The sequence below is a fragment of the Pieris napi genome, chromosome 13, assembly GCF_905475465.1.
Source record: "Pieris napi chromosome 13, ilPieNapi1.2, whole genome shotgun sequence".
Lineage (NCBI taxonomy): Eukaryota > Metazoa > Arthropoda > Insecta > Lepidoptera > Pieridae > Pieris > Pieris napi.
This window is the reverse complement of record NC_062246.1, coordinates 11,935,971-11,958,858: the sequence shown is the minus strand read 5'-3', so window position 1 is coordinate 11,958,858 and position 22,888 is coordinate 11,935,971. Positions and strand designations below refer to the sequence as shown.

General features: G+C 33.7%; 1 protein-coding gene across 1 annotated transcript; it reads right to left on the bottom strand.

The window, feature by feature from the left end:
• Positions 1 to 995: 995 nt before the first annotated feature.
• LOC125055602 (organic cation transporter protein-like) lies at positions 996 to 22,677 on the bottom strand. Its single transcript, XM_047658061.1, has 12 exons — positions 22,549 to 22,677; positions 15,123 to 15,483; positions 9,727 to 9,916; positions 8,321 to 8,450; positions 7,580 to 7,708; positions 6,730 to 6,922; positions 5,347 to 5,452; positions 4,707 to 4,954; positions 3,783 to 3,862; positions 2,989 to 3,164; positions 2,475 to 2,647; positions 996 to 2,013 (listed from the first exon to the last, which is right to left on the bottom strand). Exons 2-12 carry the CDS (start codon positions 15,431 to 15,433, stop codon positions 1,872 to 1,874), a joined length of 1,878 nt encoding a protein of 625 aa, XP_047514017.1. The 5' UTR covers positions 15,434 to 15,483; positions 22,549 to 22,677; the 3' UTR covers positions 996 to 1,871.
• Between the last annotated feature and the right edge of the window lie 211 nt (positions 22,678 to 22,888).

Here is a 22,888-nt window from a genome sequence, read left to right as displayed (position 1 = left end):
AACAACAAATCACCATATAGTTAAGCAAAGTAAATTAATCTTTTTAGATAAAGTAATTGTTTTTGTTTGGAAATGTCCAACGGCGCTCCGTGGATGTATTTGAAAAGAAACGTGTGAACTATACTGCGTGTATGTATGTGTGTATATATACTAATATTTTGCAAAACTTTCCAATTATTCGGAGTTATAGTGTAGTAGTTAAGTTCATACAAAAAAAAGATATGAAGAAATAAAACGCTATTTTTACAAGATGTTTTGTTTGTTTCATATGAATAAGGTCTCTTATTCATCCAGTTCTGCCATCGCACGGCTGGATATTTAATTTAAGATAATTTGGAAACGAAACTAATCTTTAAACTTGGGGATAATGTCGCATGGTGAAATAATTTTTGATTTCAGAAATACGTTTGGAGTATTAGCGTTAATAATAAGAAAATCTATTTGTTTATTTCAATCATTCTTAGTCTTCCTATAGCTAGTTGTAGTAAAATTAAAAAAATACTCGATACATAATAGCCAAAATCATTTATAATATTTGTATTGATATGTATGCCTCTCTGCTTCTTCTACCACATTTACCATGGAGATTGTTCAGAGGACGACAAGGCAGAATACGAAATACCACTCGTATCACCACGACTTCTGCCCTTCCTGAAGTGAGCGTTTTTTAAGGCAGTTCTTCCGCGCACCACCAGTACGTGGAACCAGCTGCCCACTAAAGTATAACCAAACCAATTGGACTTTGGATCCTTCAATAAAAGAGCGTACCAATTCTTAAAAAGGCCAGCAACACATTGGCGAGCCTTCTGGCAATTTGAGTATCACTTAACATCAGTTAAGCTGGGTTTATATTAAAAAACCCGTAAGACCCCAGTCCGCACCTTACTTGGCAAACTTGTGTAGCAAATCAATTTAATTGTTCGAGAATTAGAATCTTTGATTACCAAAATCTAATATGTTTATTTCTGTTGAACAAATTAAAAAAAACACAACAGTAAAGTTCAAAAATATTTATTCTAAAATATCACAGACGTAATTCACAAAATTTTTACCGAAATGGCAAGAAATATTAACAAAAAACAACCTTCTTAAATCTTAAAACTAAAATTTTGCATTATTAAATACGTACTTAAATGGGAGTTAATTGTCCATATTATCTAAAACGGAAATCTATGCTAATACTTGTACAATTTGTTTGAAATTATAGAGCTTTCAAACCAAGTGTTAAACATTTGAGAGATCTTCCTTATAAGATTTTCACACAGACAAAACCACGATTACATAATTAAGATTTAGAGGAGTAACTTTAACCAGATTTGAGCGCGACCGCCGCTGCGAAAACCGCTGTGTGAGTTCAAAAAGTGAGTTACAGAATCGCAAGGCAGTATTTAAAATTTTAATTTACTCTGTGATCATTCTCTAATTTCGCTTGGGAGTTTGTTGTAAAAACGAATACAATTTCTTTATAAGGCATAGTTAATCTTCTGGAGCATGATTGGTCGTACGCTTAGATTTGTTCTTTTTCGAGTATATTGTTGAATGTCACCATTTGTTTTAAAGTCTTCAAGAATATATTGACCAGGTAGTGTCATAATATTTAATTCCTTAAACTTATTCCGTACCGAATCTTTTGGGGAAACACAACAAACTCCCCGAACAGCCCGCTTTCGTGGCTGCTCAATGTTAAATGTTGTTTAATGCAATAAGTTATTGTCGCTATAATTTTTCTATCCTATGTTTTGTTCGTAATTAAGAACTTCTCAATCAATATCTAATTTCCAAGAAATTTACATTTGTGATTTTGAATATAATGCCTAAATAAATATTAGTTTAGCCTCCTTCATTGGTGTTATTCGTATTAAACTTTTATTTTAAGAGACATTATCATTACGTTTAGATCTAGCTGACAGACGAATGGATGCTCTGATAGAGGCTCGCGAACCTATTCCTGGGAGGGGCCTCACAAAGCTCTCTTGGGGGGCCTCTAATCGTTGTACTGGAATCTCTTTTTTCCTAGAATTGATAATAAATTATTATTGAATGTATTTATTCATTATTTTTCATATATTATTATTATTTAATAACATACAGGAGCCGTCTAAAATTTTTACACATATCACATTCATAAATAATAATAAAAAACTCATAAATTGATCACTTGCATTCGATTGAAATGCACTTGATTTTAGTGATCAATTTATGTGGTTTAAAGGCACACAGTAACACAAATTTTTCGACATCCTCTCAAACATTTCTACTAACTAATATCTATCTATCTATGCACAAGCGTTTTAAATATTTTAAAATGATCAAGAACGCGCAATGGTCTGAGTAGAACAGAGCAAAAAACTCGGGTCTTTGAAGACATTGAAATAAAAACTGGTGCTTAGAACTTTTTACACACCTAAAAAGATTTATATTTAGATATTTCCAAGTACTAAAACAACGTAATTATTTTCTACAAGCTTTCTTACCTGGGGAAACAAGGGTTGTCCCAGAACCTCTGATCTTTCCCAAACTCCTCTCCGTCCGCCAGAGTTTGGGGCAACTCCGTGTCCATAGTCTCCGGCAAGAGGAGGCAAAGGAACCCACCGATGATACCCAAAACCCCTAGAATTAACAGAGGTAGTTCCGGGGATATCGTAGCCTGAAAACGATATATTTTCTTTGTGATATATTCAAATTTAATATTTTTTTGATAATGGCAAAGTTTTATTTTTGTTAGTTGCAACGAACTAATAATTTATTTAATTGTTTATCTTTTTTTTATAAGATAGGAATATATTATATCCTACGGGACGCTTTAAAAGGCAGTCATCGCAGTCCATGAACTATTTAAGTGGGTGCGTGGCTGGCCTTTGACGAAGTATCCTTTTTTTTAAACAATCTATCTACATAGTTAACGTATATTGTTCTTAATTTTCGTATATATATATGTATTTTAAATGCCTAACGAATTGAAATAAAATATGCAAGTATGCGACATACCAAGTAAACAACAAAAGGTGCCAATATAGATGCCACATATCCCATTATATGTATCAAAGCCACGCCCTGGGCTCGTACAACGGTGGGAAGTAGCTCTGCTGCGTATTGAAGACCGATGTTGTACGATATGTTTATTGCAAATCGTCCCAATATTGCTAAAGATGCAGAGGGACCGCCTGAAAAAAAAATACAATTTTTTGAAGAGTTTCATAACTCCAGCGAGACAAGAGACAGTCTTCGTATCACTGATATTTTGATCGGTGTTCATTAAACAGCCATGCGATTCTGTAACTCACTTTTCGAACTCACACAGCGGTTTTCACAGCGGCGGTCGCGCTCAAATTAGTCGTAAAGCAGTCATTTTACGTAAAATGTGTGTGTGACCGCCGCTGTCAAAACCGCTGTGTGAGTTCGAAAACTGAGTTACAGAATCGCAAGGCTGTAGATAAAAATAATTTTCAATATAAGAGGGCTATGTCGCAAAATAGCTTAATTTGTATTAATCATAATATTTTATTGTAACACTTAGTTCTTAGGTTAGCCCATTTTCTATAGTGCAACAAAGACCTGGTTGTAACTGGGCCCGGGAATGCGATTCAGGGCAAAACCATTACGCATCCCAATAAGTACGGGGAGGTTTAAATTCTTAAAAGGAGAATTGATATGCATAGGTACAGCAAGCGTAATTTTATTATTTGAAAGAACAACATAAGTTCTGGTAAAACGTATTTTTATTTAAAATATCTAGGAGATGGTTGATCCAAATCGAGCGTGGAAGATATAAATACACTTACCAATTGGTACAGTAGTTGCGAGTAGACTGAAAAGACCACTGATGACCATTGAACCACAAGCTAGCCATCGTCTACCCCATCTATAAAATGTATTTGATTAATGACATTTACCTTAAAAAGTCAATTGTTTTTACCGATCTAAACGTCAATGTCAATCATCGTAATAATAAATCGAAATACAATAATCAATTTGTAAAAGTAATTTAATCTCAACACTTTCATTCATTAACTCTTAGTAGGGAACCGAAAAATTTGGGACCAAAGTCTGGGGAAAGTATTTCCATGGAAATCATCTAGTGTAACTCGTGTAATAGTTATCACTTTCCACATCAGGCGTCAATTATTAAGTTAACATTTCATATGTTGATATAATTTTACATCCAACATTACAAGTTGTAGCTCAAGTGTTGTTCCCACGAGAATGTAAGTGCGTGCTCCTATTTCACCATGTCTACTGCTCATAGAGGACAAATCTTTGTTTTTAATTTATTTTATTATTATTTTTTACTTAAGAGATCATGTGGAACATGGTGTAATGGTTAGAGCTCCTTACAAACATTGTGTCAAATAAAAAACTTGGCGATTAAAAAGAGTGGCGGAGAGTTTATTGCCAGATTTGAGAACTGACAGTAACTGTAAAATTAGAAGCATTTAATAGGTATATATTTCTTTTTTGACGTTCATAAGTTTACATCGTGTTCCCTATATGAATAAATGATTTTGACTTGCCTTGACAACTAGGATACAAGTTACAGGTGTTCCAAAGCAATAATTTTTCTATTTACTTTAATCTTTGGTAAAACAAATATATATTACGCACGTAAGTTAGCAAAATTCTAATTATCTTAGCAATCGTGTGCCACTACCAAAATGATTAGACACCCTACAGTAATTTCACTATCAATAAATTCTTCCAAAACTTACCGATCCAACACGAGTGTCAGAAACGTATCAGCTGGAAATTCCGTTGCCGTTGCCACTGTGAAAGTCATAAATATATCCAGGCCCAAAGATCCAACATTCCTGACATGGCCGTCGAAGACTAATGATATCCCCATCCAGATAATGATGAGGAGGATCGCGTTACGCCTTAGTCGAGGGGTTTTGAAGATATCCAGGACTGAATAAGTCCTTTGGGTTTCAGAATCTTTGAGGGCTTGTTGTGAGGCTTCCTATAAATGGGTAAAGTTATTTATAATTAGAGCAGTGTTGGCCTAGTGGCTTCAGCGTTCTACTGTCATCCCCGGCTGTGCACCAATGGAATTTCAATGTACATTTTACGTTCCTTCGAACGGTGAAGGAAAATATCGTGAGTAAACCGGCTTACCTTAGACCCAAAAAGTCGACAGCGGCTGATCACCTACTTGCCTATTAGATTCACAAATGAAACAGATATAGAAAGCTAAGGTCCCAGACCTAAAAAGGTTGCAGCGCCACTGATTTATTTTTACTTTAGTGATATCTTGTACTATTTGATATTTTTTTAAGTCAGGCGTTTTCTTATTAACCTAATCACAATTGAATAATCAGATTTAAATGATTTAAAATTCCGTTAAAAACTTACAGTAAATTCATTGAGTATTTTATCAGGAATTTTTGTTTTATTAATCCTCTCAAATTTCTTCATAATTATCAAAGCTTTGTCAACTTTTCCTTGTGAAAGGAGCCATCTGAAAAATGGTAAAATATTTTAAGCAGCAGTATATTATATGTATAATGAAGCGTACACAAATAAAGAAATAACCAACCAAATCAACAGTAATGGAACGTAGTGAACAAAATTTAAAACTAGATAAGAAGTACAGAAAATAATATTATTGATAATTGATGCACTATCCCATTGCAAAAAAGTGGAAATGGGCGGGCCACACTGCTCGCAGGAACAACGGCAGATGGCAGGGTAACAAGCTGGAGAGGACCACCAGGGAAAAGAAAGAGAGGTCGCCCTCTTGGCTGACGAGCTTAAAGAGAGATCGCGCCAGTCGCAGGAGGCCTATACTCTACCGCTGACGCATTCCTGCAAGCATTGTACCCGGCGCGGCCTCTCCCAGCTTTAGAAGTTAGAGCGAATTGGCCGAAGTGAATGGCCCTTGCTGTGCCAAGGTCCATTCCACATCATTCGTGGCCGTAGAGGACGTGAGTTTAACGCCTAATCGCGTGGCTGGATGCGGACAAGGCTACGCTGTGGGCAGCAGCAGCGAGTCCCACATAAGTCCCTTTACCACGAAACAACCGTGCCGCGGGAGGGTATGCGTAACGCATTTCCCCACAAAAAAATGCCTTTACTCTATTCTTGTAGAAGGACCTATTGGTCCTTTAATAAAAATATAATTATTTCTGTATAAAATTTTAAGCGTGTGTAACTTTTGTACAGCTTGAGTTTCAAGGAATAAATGAGGCTTAATTATAATTATAATGCATATATTAACCACATTAGACACGACAGGAAAAAATTCTGTTATGCACACACAGGATTTAATAAGACCTGACACATTTAGTTTAACATTGACAGAATTTACTAGAGTATGTAACTTATTATTAAACTCAGATAAATTTTTATTTTTAGTAAATTTTTGTTGTTTATTTCTATATTTTTTTATAAAGTCAAGGTGCCTTTATAGCTGGGAATATTTAGACCATAAGTTTTGACAACAATTATACATAATTGTTTTTTTTATGATAATTAATATGTGATTTCTATTCCTATTTTTATTTGGCTGATTTTGTAGTTTTTCATAATTGCTCAATCTGAATGTACCACTTACTTTGCAAAGAAACGATTTATTACTATTTTTATTATAATATTTACAGCTAAATATTTATAAGAACCAACAAACTATAATTTCCGTTCCATCCGTACGGCGGATAATTCTCGTTGCTAATGTGTGAATGCCGTGCCCTACATTCTCAAGTACCTAGCTATTATTCAAACAAGAATAAATCTTACCGGGCACTTTCAGGAACCACCCAAGGCGTAGCAGCAGCGAATATAAATGGCAGACTTATTCCTAACGCATATCTCCTCCAATCGCCTGCCCACAAGGCGATCCAGGGCAGAATTGATGCGCCAAAAGTGAAGAATATAGCTATGGACATATTCGCAACGAACGTACGCCATTTCGGTCCTACGTATTCTAAAACTAAAAACAGATACATATTTATTAATATTGGAAATATACTTTATTTGATTTAACATTCTTTCATTTCATTTTAACTATCAGGTATCAGGTATTCAACTATTTATTGAAGTTTTATGAACTATATACTTTGTAATATACAGTGGAATTTCTATAATTCGAATATCAAGGGAAATTCAAAAAAATCGAGTTAATAAGTTTTCGACTTTACAAGAACTTCGAGATACATATGATTTAACTACTGAATTGTCGACTTACAAAGGTGCGATTGCTAAGCGTGTTTTTCGTAAAATCGAATTTGAATAACAATTCAACTTAAGTTTTGTAGTATATATGTTTACATATTAATAATAGATTACAATCCCCTAAGCCTAACATTCATTTTGGATTTTATTGCTATTATTTCGGGGAATTTCAAGTAATTCGTCTTTATATTCTACTAGTAAACTACGACTTACGGAGTCTCCTTTTTGAAAATCGTGTTATACAGTATTAATATGAATTATTAATACTTCGTAAGGAAATAACATTATGTTCGAGTTACAAAGACTAAATAATTCCAGATACCGCGTATCTTATGTTAATAAAGGTAAAACCAAAACGTTTCTAACACCGATTGAAGAACGAGTTCTGATGATAATGATTTTCAAAAGTACTTACCTAAAATGTACATCATGGTAAAACAATTATCAAACGCCAGCCCAACGAAAAACCGACAGAGCACGAAGGACCAAAAACTATGACAGAATGCAGTTCCCACGCCGGCGGCAAATCCCATCATATTTGTGCCTGTAACAAACATAGATATTATTTTTAATCTAACTTATTTTTTTATTAGTTGTTTAAGTGTATGTTTTAATTTTTTAGCTAGAAATTTTTAATGTTATCTTTCATTATAAGAATGTTAGATCCTATTTCTTCTATTACAAAGTAAATATATTTTTAAAAATTAATATTTGGAAATTTAAAACTGTTTACAACCATTTCTCATTCTTTTTTAACAGTCCTATTACGCGACGCTTATGAGTATGTGGGTGTATGTTAGTGAATAATTGTATTTTTTCTAAATAACCCTTTAATGTTATGAGTTTTCAAATAAATAACTTCAAATATGTTAATTTAATAACTGTATGTTAAAATACGAATGCAGTAATTAAATGTAAGTAATGCCTGTTGTAATATTCGATGCGACCTACCTGCACTTTTAAAAAAAATATTGTACATATTGTTAGAAACTAATATTTTTATTTTATATAGTTTATTTTCAAAAAATGTCATAACACAACAAAAATTTTCTCGCTGTCGCATTTTGCCAATTAAAGCATATTTCGTTATGTTCACCTATATTTAAAAAAAATATTGAGTGAATGAAACCTTGTATGTAATTTACGTAAAACTTACCAACTAAAGCCGGTATCCTTCCATATTTATCAGCGATCCATCCGAAGACAAGACCGCCGACGATCGCCCCGCAGAAAAAGATGGCCTGAGCTGTAGCTGCTAGGTTGTCTTTGTCGCACACCCAGTCAAGCTGTATACAAACATAGATGTATTAAAACACTCCTTATATTGTCTATCTAAACAGAAGTGCCAACTGGCCTAGTGGTCGGAGACCATTAGTAGGTACCGCTGGATCGACAGAGTGGAGGACCTGCTGCAGCTTAAAGCCAGCAATTGGTAGGTAGCACAGGACACGGAGCGCTGGAAGTTTCTCATTTCGGAGACCAAGACACTTTTTGGCTTGCGTGAGTAAATGAGTAAGAAAATAGAGGGAAGAATCCATAAAAATAACCCCTTTAGGAGGATCGTTGTATAGTGCTTCAATGGCGTATTGTAGTTTAGTGTCAAAAACAGGAAATCTACAGGATACATCGATAGAACTGGTGATAGGCCAAAACATTTGACTTTGCATGATTGTATGAAAGGTTGGTTGGAACTGTGAGAACATCGTGGAATGTCAAGGGAACGTCAACGGTCTGTTAGCTAACCTTGGTAACGCTGAAATGTTATTCACTAATTATATTACCTCTATTTAAGATTCAAGGAGGCTCAAGCATAGTTTAGGAATATAAATAGTATTAAATAATAAAAAATCACTTCAAGACTTTTTCATTATATAGTCGAAAGAGGCTCTTCTTGGGAGATCTCCGAGATTTGTTGTGATTTTTATTGCATTGCAAACTGATGTTGAAGAAAATATTTTTTTTAATGTAATAGCAGGCAAACGGGCAGGAGGCTCGCAAGTGCGTTGCCGGCCTTTTAAGAATTGGTACGCTCTTTTCTTGAAGGACCCTAAGTCGAATTGCTTCGGAAATACTTCAGTGGGCAGCTGGCTCCACATAGTGGTGGTGCGCGGCAAAAACTGCCTTAAGAAACGCTCAGTTGTCAAACGACGGACGTCGAGGCGATACGGATGGTATTCTGCCTTGACGTCCGATGATTAAAGAAGATAGTAAAACACTTAACCAGAGAATTGTATTGCTAATTTTAAGATATATTTAAGCTACTCTAGGCTCTTGAAAGTAGGTGTATTAAAAAACATTTACAATTATTCTATTAAAATAAATGCTAAATATTATAATCGTTTGCTTTCCCCGAAAATTTTTCTTTCTAATTTGTTATAAGTATTGGAAAAACAGTCAGGAATTCGCGAGACTAATCAAATTTTAATATAAATTTCACTAATAAGCTTATAATAAAATTAAATTTCTCCATCGTCCTCTTCCCCCCTCTTGCCCAAGTATTTTTTGGTCTATCATACAAAACCATAACATCATATTTTGATTGGCATGTATGAATCAAGTTACCTGGGAAGCTATAGTTTCGTATGGCACATCTGTCCTGTTATACTCCCAGGTGACACATGGCACTATGGGCCATTCATCATCGGGTGTGGTTCTTCCTTGCGCCAGCGCAAGTGACCAGTTAGTTGAGTACATTTGACATCTGTCGTGTGAGAACTGACCCCCGATTTTAGCTGGTATTGCTAGCGCTCGGCTGTAAAAATATTAAGTACATATATGAGCAGTGTTGGTTTAGTGGCTTCAGCGTGCTGTGCACCAATGGACTTTCTATGTGCGCTTTTAACATTCGCTTGAAAGGTGAAGGAAAGTATCGTAAGGAAACCTGCCTTAAACCCAAAACGTCGACGGCCAGTGTCAGGCACAGAAGGCACCAACCAACCACCAACTTGCCTATTAGACTGACAAATGCTCTTGAAACATATTATACAGAAATCTGAGGCCCAAACCGAAAAAGGTTGTAGCGCCACTCATTTATTTTTATATATTTATATACGATATTTGTTTATTCAAAGTCATGCAAGAGTGAAGCTTAAATTTCATAGCTTTTTGAGGCCAATTGTAAATAAATTAATCAGTGCAACACACTACTCTTATACGCATTTTCATATTACGAGATTTCAATCCTCCATAACACGGGTATTCCCCCATATAACGCAGGGATTGAACACGTTATATTTCACGTTACATTTATAATAATTTGTACACATAATACAAAACGAACAAAATAGTTCTTTCTTAATATTCGATTTAAATCTCATTTAATCAGATAAATTAAACGTGAATCATTTGTACATAACGCTTATATGGGGTGAAACAAGCGCGTTATGCGAGAATACTCCTACAACGTGTTTGATATAACGCGGAACCTTTCACGGTGTTATAAGGTGGACTGTATGTTGTACCTCGCAGCAGAGTTGGTATTCTATATATCCTTTCTCATGTCCGGAAATAATGATTTACATACTCGAGACATCACATGGAGAGCGAGTGTTCAAATAGGATTATAAATTAAACCTAGATTAAATTAACTACTTAAAACCAGTTTAACTATTATCGTCACTGAACCGTAAGTTAATAATTGCAACCGTAATCTCATAATCAAGGTCCAATATTCGAAGGTATTTCCTACAACTAAACGGATATCGCCTCTTCCTATTTTGATAACGCTAATCTAAGCATTAAAGCTGTGTATAGTCGTTCCTTAGATCTCTAATGACAGATTAATAAGTCAATCAGTTAGGCGCAGGAGCCTGATCTCCTACTTGTCAATAAAAAAACACATGTCAAAGAAACAGATGCTGTCTAACACTATGGCGTAGTCCTGCTCTTTCGTGAATTTTGTAAACGTTGTTGACATTCATAAGCATGCTCTAAGAAGCATCTAAATTGAATAAATGTATTTTGATTTTGATTTTTTGACTAAATCAAAGCTTATTATAAGTAATCGTTGATTCTGAGGACGTATTAGTAATCAAGTCTAGTTTTAAAGAAAAAACTTTTTAACCGGATTAAAGTTATGTATTATTATAAAGTCACCGTGACCACGCACGCTGTAAAGCACGCGAAACGTCGGATAAATTTAAAATTATGTTAAATAATTGTAAATTTATAATAATACATAACTTTAATCCGGTTAAAAAGTTTTTTCTTTAAATGTGTAAAGGTTAAGTCAATAAAAGACAATACTAAGTCTAGTTTTACAAAAACTTTATAAAACTAGACTTGATTGATAACACATTGAGTTTAGAGATCCTAGGTTCGGTTTCCGGTGAAAAACTATAATCTTAAGCTTATGTTTGTATATAATGGATGGATAAGTAGTTTTGGTTATATAGCGGTGTGTAAATACAAAAAATAATGCAATGGCGTTTTTTTCCCGCCAAAATTTTAGCCTCGAAATAATAGCTTAATAAAACTAGACCAATGAAGCAGTTAAATTGGATGAATTATTAGATGTTTAAACCGGGAAGCAAACCCACGGTCTACGGTTGACCTCGCTCGAATTGCACGACCAGAGCGACCTTAATACGACCTTTATCTAGCAATTTTGTTAAATAATTGTCCAATCAGTATGTAAGGCTAAGTGTTAACTGACACAGAAAGGAGAGTTTTATCGTACAAGTGAGAAATTAACAAAACAGTCATTTAGTACGACTTCACTTGCCTATAAAGAAACATTTTATTAAAGATTCTCTGCAGCTCTCTAAGAGTCTCTGCAGTACTTAGTGTCGCTTCGTGATAGCACAGATTGGGTACATGCTAGAACTAGAATTTAATGAGAGGTTTCTGGATTTCTGACTACGTTCTTACATATTTTAATGTCAAAGAACATAATCCTATACATCCTTGCATCAATGAAAATTGTCGTTATTAACGTTAGGTATACGAATAAACGAAATGGAACCAATTTTTAGTATTCAATTCTCAATAAACATGATTGGAATATGCCAAAGTTAAAGATAAGTAAAAAACAGCTTAATCTAAGTTACAAAAAACATAAAAATTTGGTTTTTAGCAAATAACCGATGAGTGCACTAATCCTGCAGCCGGATCTCGTACTATTACAAACATATACGCTATAACACATTCAAAATTTTTAAAGTGGAAATGGGCCGGTCACATTGCCCGCGTCATCACAATGACAGATGGGTCAAAAAGACCCTTGCTTGGAATGGCCAAGTGGGAAGAAAATACAATACACCCACCGGTAACCTGGGAAGATGAAATAAAAGAGATAGCGGGAATGATTGGATAGTAGCGAAGATGAAACAAATAAAATAATTTGGAAGCTTTTTTTGGAAGATTAAATATAAACTAAATAAATATAATAAATAACATAAACTTAATGTAATCCTAAATTAAAGTAAAGTACTCGAATGCTTGGGCTGTTTTTTTCCTCTAAGGAATGTAATTTATTAAAATTACATTTTATTCATGTAACTGAACATAACAATCAAATAAACTGCCCTGCGATTCTGTAACTCACTTCACGAACTCACACAGCGGTTTTCGCATCGGCGGTCTCTCTCAAATCAGTCGTGAAGCAGTCATTTTATGATTTGGCATTCTGATAAACAATAAAGTACAAACTCCCACCTTTTCAGAATGCCAAATCATAAAATGACTGCTTCACGACTGATTTGAGAGCGACCGCCGATGCGAAAACCGCTGTGTGAGTTCGTGAAGTGAGTTACAGAATCGCAGGGCTGTATTTAGAATTTTCTTAACCACAGATATAGGCACGAGACTTTTAATGATGATAATGTCACAATAAACTTTAGATTGTACATCATTAAAGTTGATGCGACCACAAAAGTCCTAATGGACTTGGACGGGTTATTATAATAACATAATATTTCAATAGTTTTTACTAAAACCGGAGCTAAACGTAGAACAAACCGGAGGTCCGGGTTGTTTTTTCAGGTTATTGTTTCGAGTTTGTACGCATGAAAGGTTCATCCACTTGTTGTAAACATCTATATATATATATATATAAAAATTAATCCCTATTTCCCTTGGTCACGGTTGGACCGATTTCGCGAATTCCTTTTTTGTTGTGTTTTGTTATTGCCAGGAGAAGGTTTATATGAAAATAAAGAAAATTGCGCGGAAAATTAGATAATTTTAGAATACTTAACCACCATACAATTCAAACTTTTTTGATGTAACCTTATGGCGTTTGACATTACATTGACAGAATGCGTGCTGCAAATATCGTCAAAGAGAATGTAAGAAAAATTAATATCGTTTAAAACAAATGCTTCGATCGAAATTATTATATTGATAAAATACATATAAAATAATAATCAATAAATTTATTTCAAAAAGTTGTAATATGTAATAGACTATACTTATCACTACATCAGCACACTACATCAAAAATGTTTTAGAAAGGGAGACAAGAAGAAACTGTATGAACTAAAATGTAGATATATAATATCTTTATATATATAATTCTGCTGAACGTGTGTATGTCACTGAAATCCTCTTAAACGGCTGGACCGATTTGATTGATATTTTTGAAGTTATACTTCTTTAGGCGCGTTATGAAAAATTGATGAGAGTGAAATTTTACGATGCGCGCGCACCGTGACACAAAATTAACAGAATGAAGTTGCCCACGCGACGTGAGCGAGCGAGATGGGAATAAGACAATCTACAAGTAAAAAGAAATAGAATATGCGTGAAGTTAGCAGCTATGCCAAGAATTTTGAATGGCCATAATGACCTTTGTAGTACCTATTAAACAAATAAATGGGTTTTAATTATTTTTTCAAAGAAATTTAGCAATGCTTTTTCACAAAGACCTATTGTTACTTAGTTAAAAGGTTATGAAACATACCTAGTTATTTTCATTATACACCTAGTTATTTTCATTATACAAGTGAGAATTTTATATGTGCGTCTGAATTATAATCAGAAGTGATTTAAATCAATACTAATTAATATCAGAAAATATTTGTGAAAAAACTGTGCTCATCAACCTTCCTAAGTGCTTCAATACAATTGAGGTTAATTATCCGTATGTATTATCATTATATTTATTTTGTATGCGTTTGGGTTTTACCCTAGAATCTGGATGGTTTAGATTCACAAGCCCAGCAGATGGCGCTGCAGTCGGTACAATCATACTTTGTTTAATATACTAATCGCTTGAAATACCACACAGGACAACGTATGTCGAGTCCGCTAGTATAATATAGAAATAATAAAATTGTTTGTTATTCTAAACTAATAGAAGGTTAATCCTTCTTACCTATACATTATACACTCTAAGGCCACCTGGATGTCGTAATATACTTCAGTCTGTCTAGATATTATACCGTAATGCACTTATTTAATACAATTAATATTTTATTTCAATTAAAATCAACCTTCATACATTGAATTGAATTAAAATTATTGAGGATATCCTTTTTGAATTATTAAATTGTTTCATAAAACTTAAAGCTCTCAATTAATAAGGCTTCCTATTCCTGGTACGTGCCAGTAATTAAATTGAACGTGCCAATTCAACAGAGTGTCAACGTCAATAAATAAAACCTTATTTGTAAAATAATTCAGTTATATATTATTTTTTCTTATTGGTCTGTACCTGTTCAAACACATGTTTTGAATTATATTCGACTCTTAGTTAGATTTTCTTTGTTTGTCCTACACAAAAATTTTATTACAATTTGTTCTAACGCTTTCAGAACATTAATTAAAACGTGTTGTACATAAAAACAGTTTAAACTTAAAGAATGAAGATTTACTCTAGACTAACACGCTTTTAATCCAAACGTACAGTTTCAAATTTAGTGGTCAACTGATTACTATAATATTATTATTTATTGTAATAAAATTATAATGCTTCTATTAAAATATAATATATAACGATGTGCACTGTTAGTACTTACCGTTCTTCAGCTGTCAAATTCGCTAACTCCGGTATCCAGCACCAATGCTGTTCCGGGACAATTGTCATGAAGATTTGCGAAAAATACACGAAAGCGACGAAAAATGCGAATGGAATCATCAATAAGAACAATATTTTTTGATATAAACCGAATTCGCCTATATATGGCAATAGATCGTCGAAATCTGTGGCTTTCCGTTTATCTGTGACATTTGTACTATCAGATTTATTAAAAGTGTCTATGCTTGGTTTGTCTATGTCTCCGCTTTGGCGGGAGTCGTCGCAGCAAGGAGTTCGCTCTTGGGGCGCCATCTTGTTTGACTTAAATGAGAACTTTCACCCACATACTCTGTAGGAACTACCTGGAACAAAAAATAGACAATGTTATTGAGCGATCGAGTAGAAATAATGTCATGGAATAGAGAGTGCTCTTCTATTTTGGCACAGACAAGTGTAAGTGGCCAGTCTTATTAAAGATTGCCGTGGCCGAATTGGCCTTGAAAACATTATATTATTTTATATAATTCTACTGTACGTTTTTATGTCACTGAACTCCTCTTAAACGGCTGGACTGTTTTGAATGAATTTTTTTGTATGCGTTTGGCGGTGGAGCCTTGATGATTTACATTCACAAATCAGCCCGGCAGATTCCGCTGCAGTCGGTATTTGGTTTATTTATATATATACTGCAATTAAACAGCTGGTTTTTCAGGTACGAGTCTCGAATAGCTTAACTGATGGAGTTCTTGGCGCGTAAACAAACGATCTGGGTTCGATTCCCAGTCTAAGCCGTTCGAATTTTTCGTTGGCATTACAGGACAACGTCTGTCGGGTCCGCTAGTTTATCATATAACAAATCATTCATTAGAAGTATCATAGATAATATATAGGTGTTAGACATTATGTAACCTAATTCTGACGTATTAAATTCAAACCATATGTTACCTCGAATGTTCTGAGAATTATAAAAAGACTACGCAACTGGCATTGAACGGACCTAATAACTTTATAAGGAAATTGTTGTTCGCGTTTCGCACGTGTACTTGTTTAGGGCTAGAAAATGAACTATTATTCAAAATACACTGTATTACTTGGTATGGGAGATACACAATTATAATGAAGCCTTTCAATGGTTTTGTAATTAAAAAATTAACATATAATTATGCATTTTATTTATGTGATTCTTCCGGTTCTGGGTTCGAATCTTAGGCAACTCGTTATTTACCACTCTTTAACTAGTTAGTTATGTATCCACATAGGATTGAAACAGGAAGTGTTAGTTTCGATTAATGACGAAACAACAAATGTGTACAGGTTTTATTTGCCTTAAAACATGAGTAGTTTTTTGTAGTCAATTAATAATTTGTGATATAGGTGAAAGATTCTAGTTTCCTAGGCTAAGACTGAATCCCTGGGTAATGACACCTTGATAACTCTTCGTGTATCCGCCCTTGAATTTAAGGATAATTACTGTTACGAAAACCATTAAAAAAATAAACAACTTTCTCAGAGGTTCAAATTTCTATATCTGTTTTATGATAATTTGTCAATCTAATTTGCAAGTATCTTATCAGCCTCCTGTGCCTGACACAAGCCGTCGACTTTTCGTGTCTAAGGCAAGCCTTCCTCACGATGTTTCTCTCACCGTTCGAGCGAATGTTAAATGCGCACATAGACAGAAAGTCCATTGTACAGCCGGGGATCGAACCTACGACCTCAGAGATGAGAGTCGCTGAAGCCACAAGGCCAACACTGCTCATATTTACCATTCAGTAAAGATTAAAACTAAAAAATAATAAGTTTAATTGATAGTAAATGTTTTGCGTGAGTTATCCGTAATTTTGTGTAAATTTATTCAGTTTCAAATTACCTTGAACGCAATGCCACGGTCAAGATAACATTATTAAATGAATTATTTATCAGGTTAAGTTAGTGCAAACTTCAATTTTGAACCATGAAGCACAATTAAGATATTTTTGAAAGGGTTCCTTACCATTTAAAATGGTTATCATGGTAACCTAAGTTACTATTTGCAGTCTAAGTTTTACAATTAGTGTATGATTTAGAGTGCCTTGGACTTTAAAAAAGCTTTAAAGTCCTTACTTTGATAATAGCCGAGATGAAACTGCGAGACTTAATAAAAGCCTTTTATTTCCGATACATTTATACTTGAGCACATTTATATCTAATATATAAAATTCTCGTGTCACAATGTTCGTTCCCATACTCCTCCGAAACGGCTCAACCGATTCTTATGAAATTTTTTATGCATTTTCAATAAGTCTGAGATCTTTCAAACCCCTAAGTGATTTTTTTTTATATTTTTAGAAATTTTTGTTTGTTTTTATTTTTTTATGATACAACATACATACAACCCCTAATTTTTCACCAATCTACGATCAACCTCTATTTTTTATTATTGTAGATAGTTATTTTTATTGAACTAAAAAAATTTTCCTAGAAACAAACGTTTGCCGGGTCAGCTAGTTCATATATATATAATTCTTTTTGGCAAAAGCCTCCAATCCTTAATCTGTTTTATCCACCTTCTAAATTGATTGCTCTTTTTCGTTTGCTGTACCTTAGGCACCAGTTTACTACTTTCTTGCTCCACTTTTCTGTTCCTCTTGCCGTGAAACTGCAAGACGAATTACTAAACTTGACGTTTTTTTAATTCATCAGCGTGTTTTAAGTTTAGTTGATGTTTTACGCCTTAAAAACCTTATAATATATTAATAGAAAACGAAAAGAAAATTAAAAACTTGTAAGCGATTTTCTGAGTTCCTCATTTCTCTTTGCCATGTTAATCAACAAACTCAACATCATGACCATGGTTCTGACTGCTAAAATAGTACAATTGCGCGTTTGTGACTGTCAGTAGTAAACGGTCTCTTGTTGGCATACAATAATATACCTACTATGAGTTTACATTACATAAGGTCATGCTAAGAATCCTAACTAATCCGCAATTACAATACAGTAGAAACTCGATAAGTTAAAGTCCAAGGGAACCACAAAATATTTTAAGTTATAGAAGTTTTAAGTTATCAAGGGTCTATGTTAGGGATAGGTTAATATAGAAGTAGGTATGTACATATGTATGTATGTACCCTTATTCCTATTTTTACTCGAATGCGTCAGAAGGATTGGTTCAATAAATTGCAGAAATTTAAATAATCCTATTTATTTATTCACATTACACACGTTACATAAAAATAAAACAACAATTAGAGGTTTAGTCTGTGATTTTCTTTTGTTTTAAACAATTCCCTGTTTCTAAATCGATTTGATTTTCAATGACAAATAGAGAAGATACTACATTATCTTTTATGTTGCTACACTGCTCTATAAATGATCTTAGAGTTGTTAAAGCTCTTTTTGCTTCATTAATTGATCCGCACACTCTTTCAAAATGACTCATTGACAAACAATTTTATGTTATAGAGGTTGTGGAAACATTTCTTTAAGTTATTGAGGGCCAATTCAGAGATTACTTATTTAACTTACAGAGGTTGCGTATATTAAGTTATGGAGGTTTTTTGGCTCTGATGGGAAGGGAACATATTATTTTTTGAAGTTATAGAGGTTTTTAAGTTACCGAGGTTTGAGTTATCGAGGTTCTACTGTATTTCATTACTGCCTTGCGATTCTGTGAATCACTTTTCGAACTCACACAGCGGTTTTCACAGCGACGGTCGCTCTGAAATCAGTCGTGAAGCAGTCATTTTATGATTTGGCATTCTGAAAAGGTGGGAGCTTGTAGTTTATTGTTTATTTGAATGCCCAGTATCTGTTTCTTGATATATTATTTTCTTATTAGCCTGCCTGATACAAATTTTTGGCCCTAAGGTTTCGCTAAGATATTTTCGTATTAGTTGTTCAAGTGTTACACTCGCTCGTTGAAGCCACTGCAAATACTGCCCAATAATTATGGTTAACAAATTATTTGTGTGATAGAAAAGTTCTATGACTACTGACCAGCTGTGCCTTAACCTATCGAAGTTTTATTCAACTAACAACCTTATTACAAATACATACAGTATATTTCTATATAAAGCAAATTTGAATGCAACTCAAACAGACATTCTATTCTGGACTTTATCTGCTTGTGCTAAGATGTGTTTTGCGTATTTTGGCACAAGTAGCAATGACCTCAATGTTTTTACCATGTACGAGTAATTGTTCAATAGTTGTAATTCTTTACATAATACTTTATAATACTGTATTTTGTGTTTATTGATAAAAATAATGCCTTCAAAATAGTAAAAAATCTTGTATTTGAGTTGGACGAGAATTAATTGATTATAGATTTATTCAATTATCTACGAGGACGTATTTTTAGATGGTCTGATTGTGTTTTTACTGTTTGTGAATTGTATAAAAACGTCGGCAACGCACTCGTGAACCCTTTTCTTTGAGAGTTCATAGAGTCCAAAATTGCTGTGCATTAAATTAAAAAACTAATTGATGCACAAGTATCTGTCTGTTAGTGTGCCTAATAAATAAAAAACATTCACATCGTATTAGAGATCATACATTTTAAAGTCGGTTTCAAACCAGTGTGATTGTGAATAATTTTAGAATATTTAAATCAATTATTATTATAAGCAGTCGCCTTTCAGCATGCGAATCTCAATCCTGAGGATGGATTTTGCTGAAGTGCCTTCCAGGTACACGCAATTTTTCTGCTGTGATTCCCAGAGAGGAAAATTTCGTGCATAAAACTGCATCTCATACAAGGAGCATTTTTTGTTTGTCAATTAGTACTTATAAAAACATTGATTATATTCAAAAGTTTCTTTATAAAAACTTATATTGTGTTTTTGTAGCGAATAATCTGAAACACAAGACAAAAATTCAAACCGTTCGGAGGCGGTTGTTGTAGATATCTTCAAATATATGTTAAACGAAACACTTTGTTAGAAGCTGGGTGTCAACTTTACTCCAGTTCAAACAATTTGTAAGACTCAAAACATAGCGATTAAAAAGAGTGGCGGAAAGTCTCGTGCCAGTTCTTCTTGCCCGCTCTATGCCCTTGACTTGCGAACTGGTACTAAATGTAAATTTACAATTAACTTCTTTTTTGACGTTCATAAGTGTACTTGTTTACCTATATGAATAAAGATATTTTGAGTTTGAGTTTGAGTCTGAACTGGCTTTAATTGTAAAATATGAGCTTATAACAAACATAAAATTAGGGGTAGTGCGGTAACAAAATACTAACATAGCTTATTTAAGGTTCTTAAATCTAAGTGACACTTCAATACAAGTGTATTCGATCTTTTTGGAGATTATCGGAAACAATAATGTTCTAGTTATTTATCAAAATATATATATGTAACTTAACTAATGTTACATAACTCGTGCAAAGCCAAATTAGCGCTGGAAGTCTATACCTTCCAATAGCGATCTATTAGAAGCAACCTTGGAATCGCGGTATGACTACATTGCAATCAGGATCGCAAACGCTATCGCTATTATAAGAGTAGCAGACCGAGAATTTAAAATATTTAAGCGCGTGTTTTTTTATTTATGTCAACAATCTGTAATATATTTTAATGAAGGTTAGTAATTAAATGGCTATAAATTTAACACTTGCGACTTCATTCATGTCGATTTAATTTTAATAAATTTAATTTTGAGGTTTAATTTTGAGTTTGCATACTAGCGATTTTCATTAAAACATTTAAGGGTTAGATTCTAAAACTAGCCAGCGATAAGTGTAACTTCCGTACGTCAAAATATAGATTTTGGCAAAACGGAGTACGCGTACGCGTCTATGGTCTAGTACTTCTTCATCGAGTATAGACGCGAATTCCTTTTGATTTTTCGATTTTCGGAGAAGTTTTATTTTAATTATAGTACGCGGAAACTAAAGTCGACATAAAAAAACACCATAACTACAATTATAATACAAAAAACTAAGCAATGAAATCAGTGATTTCCGACTTCACAAAAAAGTTTAAAAAACAAAAACATTGAATAAATAAAGGCGAAGTAACTGAATAATCATGAATGAACAAAAACATTTATTAAGGTAACTAGGTACACTTATGAATGTCAAACAAATGATTCTTAATTAACTGCTCGGACGAGAAATACTGGTATGGTTTGCCGGTCATTTTTATCGGCGAAAAAAATATAAAAACTTTTGTATCACCTTCGAGGTGTAAGTCCTGGGTTCTACAACAATTTGGTGTAAGATCAACTAAGCGGGGAAGCAGGGGTCCATGCGTTGCGAAGAGATGGTGATCCATTCCTGCAAATATTCCGATCTCCCCTAGCTATTACTACAGCGAACGACCCGGTGTTTGAAGGGTACTTGCGGTGTAATCTTCACAATCTAACAACGGACGTGGCAACCGTGGCAACGCATAAGACTCTGTACCGCATCCCGCCTAGGGCGATTGTTGGTAGCGCCTAACCCCGCATAACCCCCTCAAATTAAGCAGTCGCGCCGCGGAAGTAGTCAATAGATACCCAATTATCGTATGACCTATCCTAGATTTAAAAGTCAAGAACTAAGGTCATGACAACTATCAATAAGTCATTATTCATAATTGAACAATTTGTAATAACAATTTGCACTTATTAATTATCTGCGAGCTTCAATTACGTTAAAGGAAAAATGAATTTATTAATATGACTTCCGATATGTTGAGTATTTTTGTAGGGTTGTGCTTACTCATACTTTTTCTTCTTATATAATTATTAGTTGACTTTTGTAGTTATCTAATCTCTGGGACGTATGCACCCTGGATGCCTTTCTCATCTAAAAGTTCTATAAGAAAATGTGGTCTAACATATAAAAATATGATTCGTTAACGACACAAACTATGTAATACGGTCGTATTTTATTGTCCGTTGGGTGAACTGACGAAAGTTCTATTATTTGTTTGTGCCTATTGTAGTTAGTAAATTTTTTGTATATTTTTACTATGTAATTTTATTAATTTCTTATGTTTTCTTTGTTTCTTGTTTTCTTGATTGGTTATGCATTCTAGCAATCTGTTAGGACTTTGTGTTTTTATAAATATATAAAAATTACAAATTTAGTTTATGTTTTAGTAAGATCTTGAATAATAATTTAAATTGTTTTTTTTATAAGGGAATCATCACTGGTTCTCGATTACACATCAAATACCCAAGAAGAATTAATTAATTTATGAACTGAATAAGTCCGGTTTGGTTGAAATTTAGTTAAAAAATCCATTTCAATATTGAAAGCTAAATGGTACCTAATTACGCATTATATTACATAACTATTGTATTAACCTACATCAAACAAGATGGTGTGTATGTATGTATTATGTAAAACACACGTAACTTTATTTTTAATTCCATCAACGTACCGAACTCCTTTCAAAAATGTTTTTGGATTTTATAATCTGTTTTAATATATCGTAGTAAAACATAAATAAACTCACCGAATAAAATCTCCCTTTTACCACAGAACACAAAACAAAAGCACAAACTTAATGCCTGACGATTGACACTATTAAAAAACGATTAAAAAAATAAACCGTCAGTCAAAATTGGCGGCAAAACGCATACGCGACTACCGACCGACTGTGTTTGAAGGCAGCCTTGCCGCTTAAATAACTTTAGTTTCAATGTTACTTTTAAGATCTTAATAAAATATTATTTTTTAGAGTTCGTTTGTGTTATGAATAAGAGAATTGTTAAATTTTAATAGTACTTATCTAGTACCGTAAAATAAGCCCAAGATTTCTCCATGTTTCATTATTTTTTCTTTATAGACCCGTG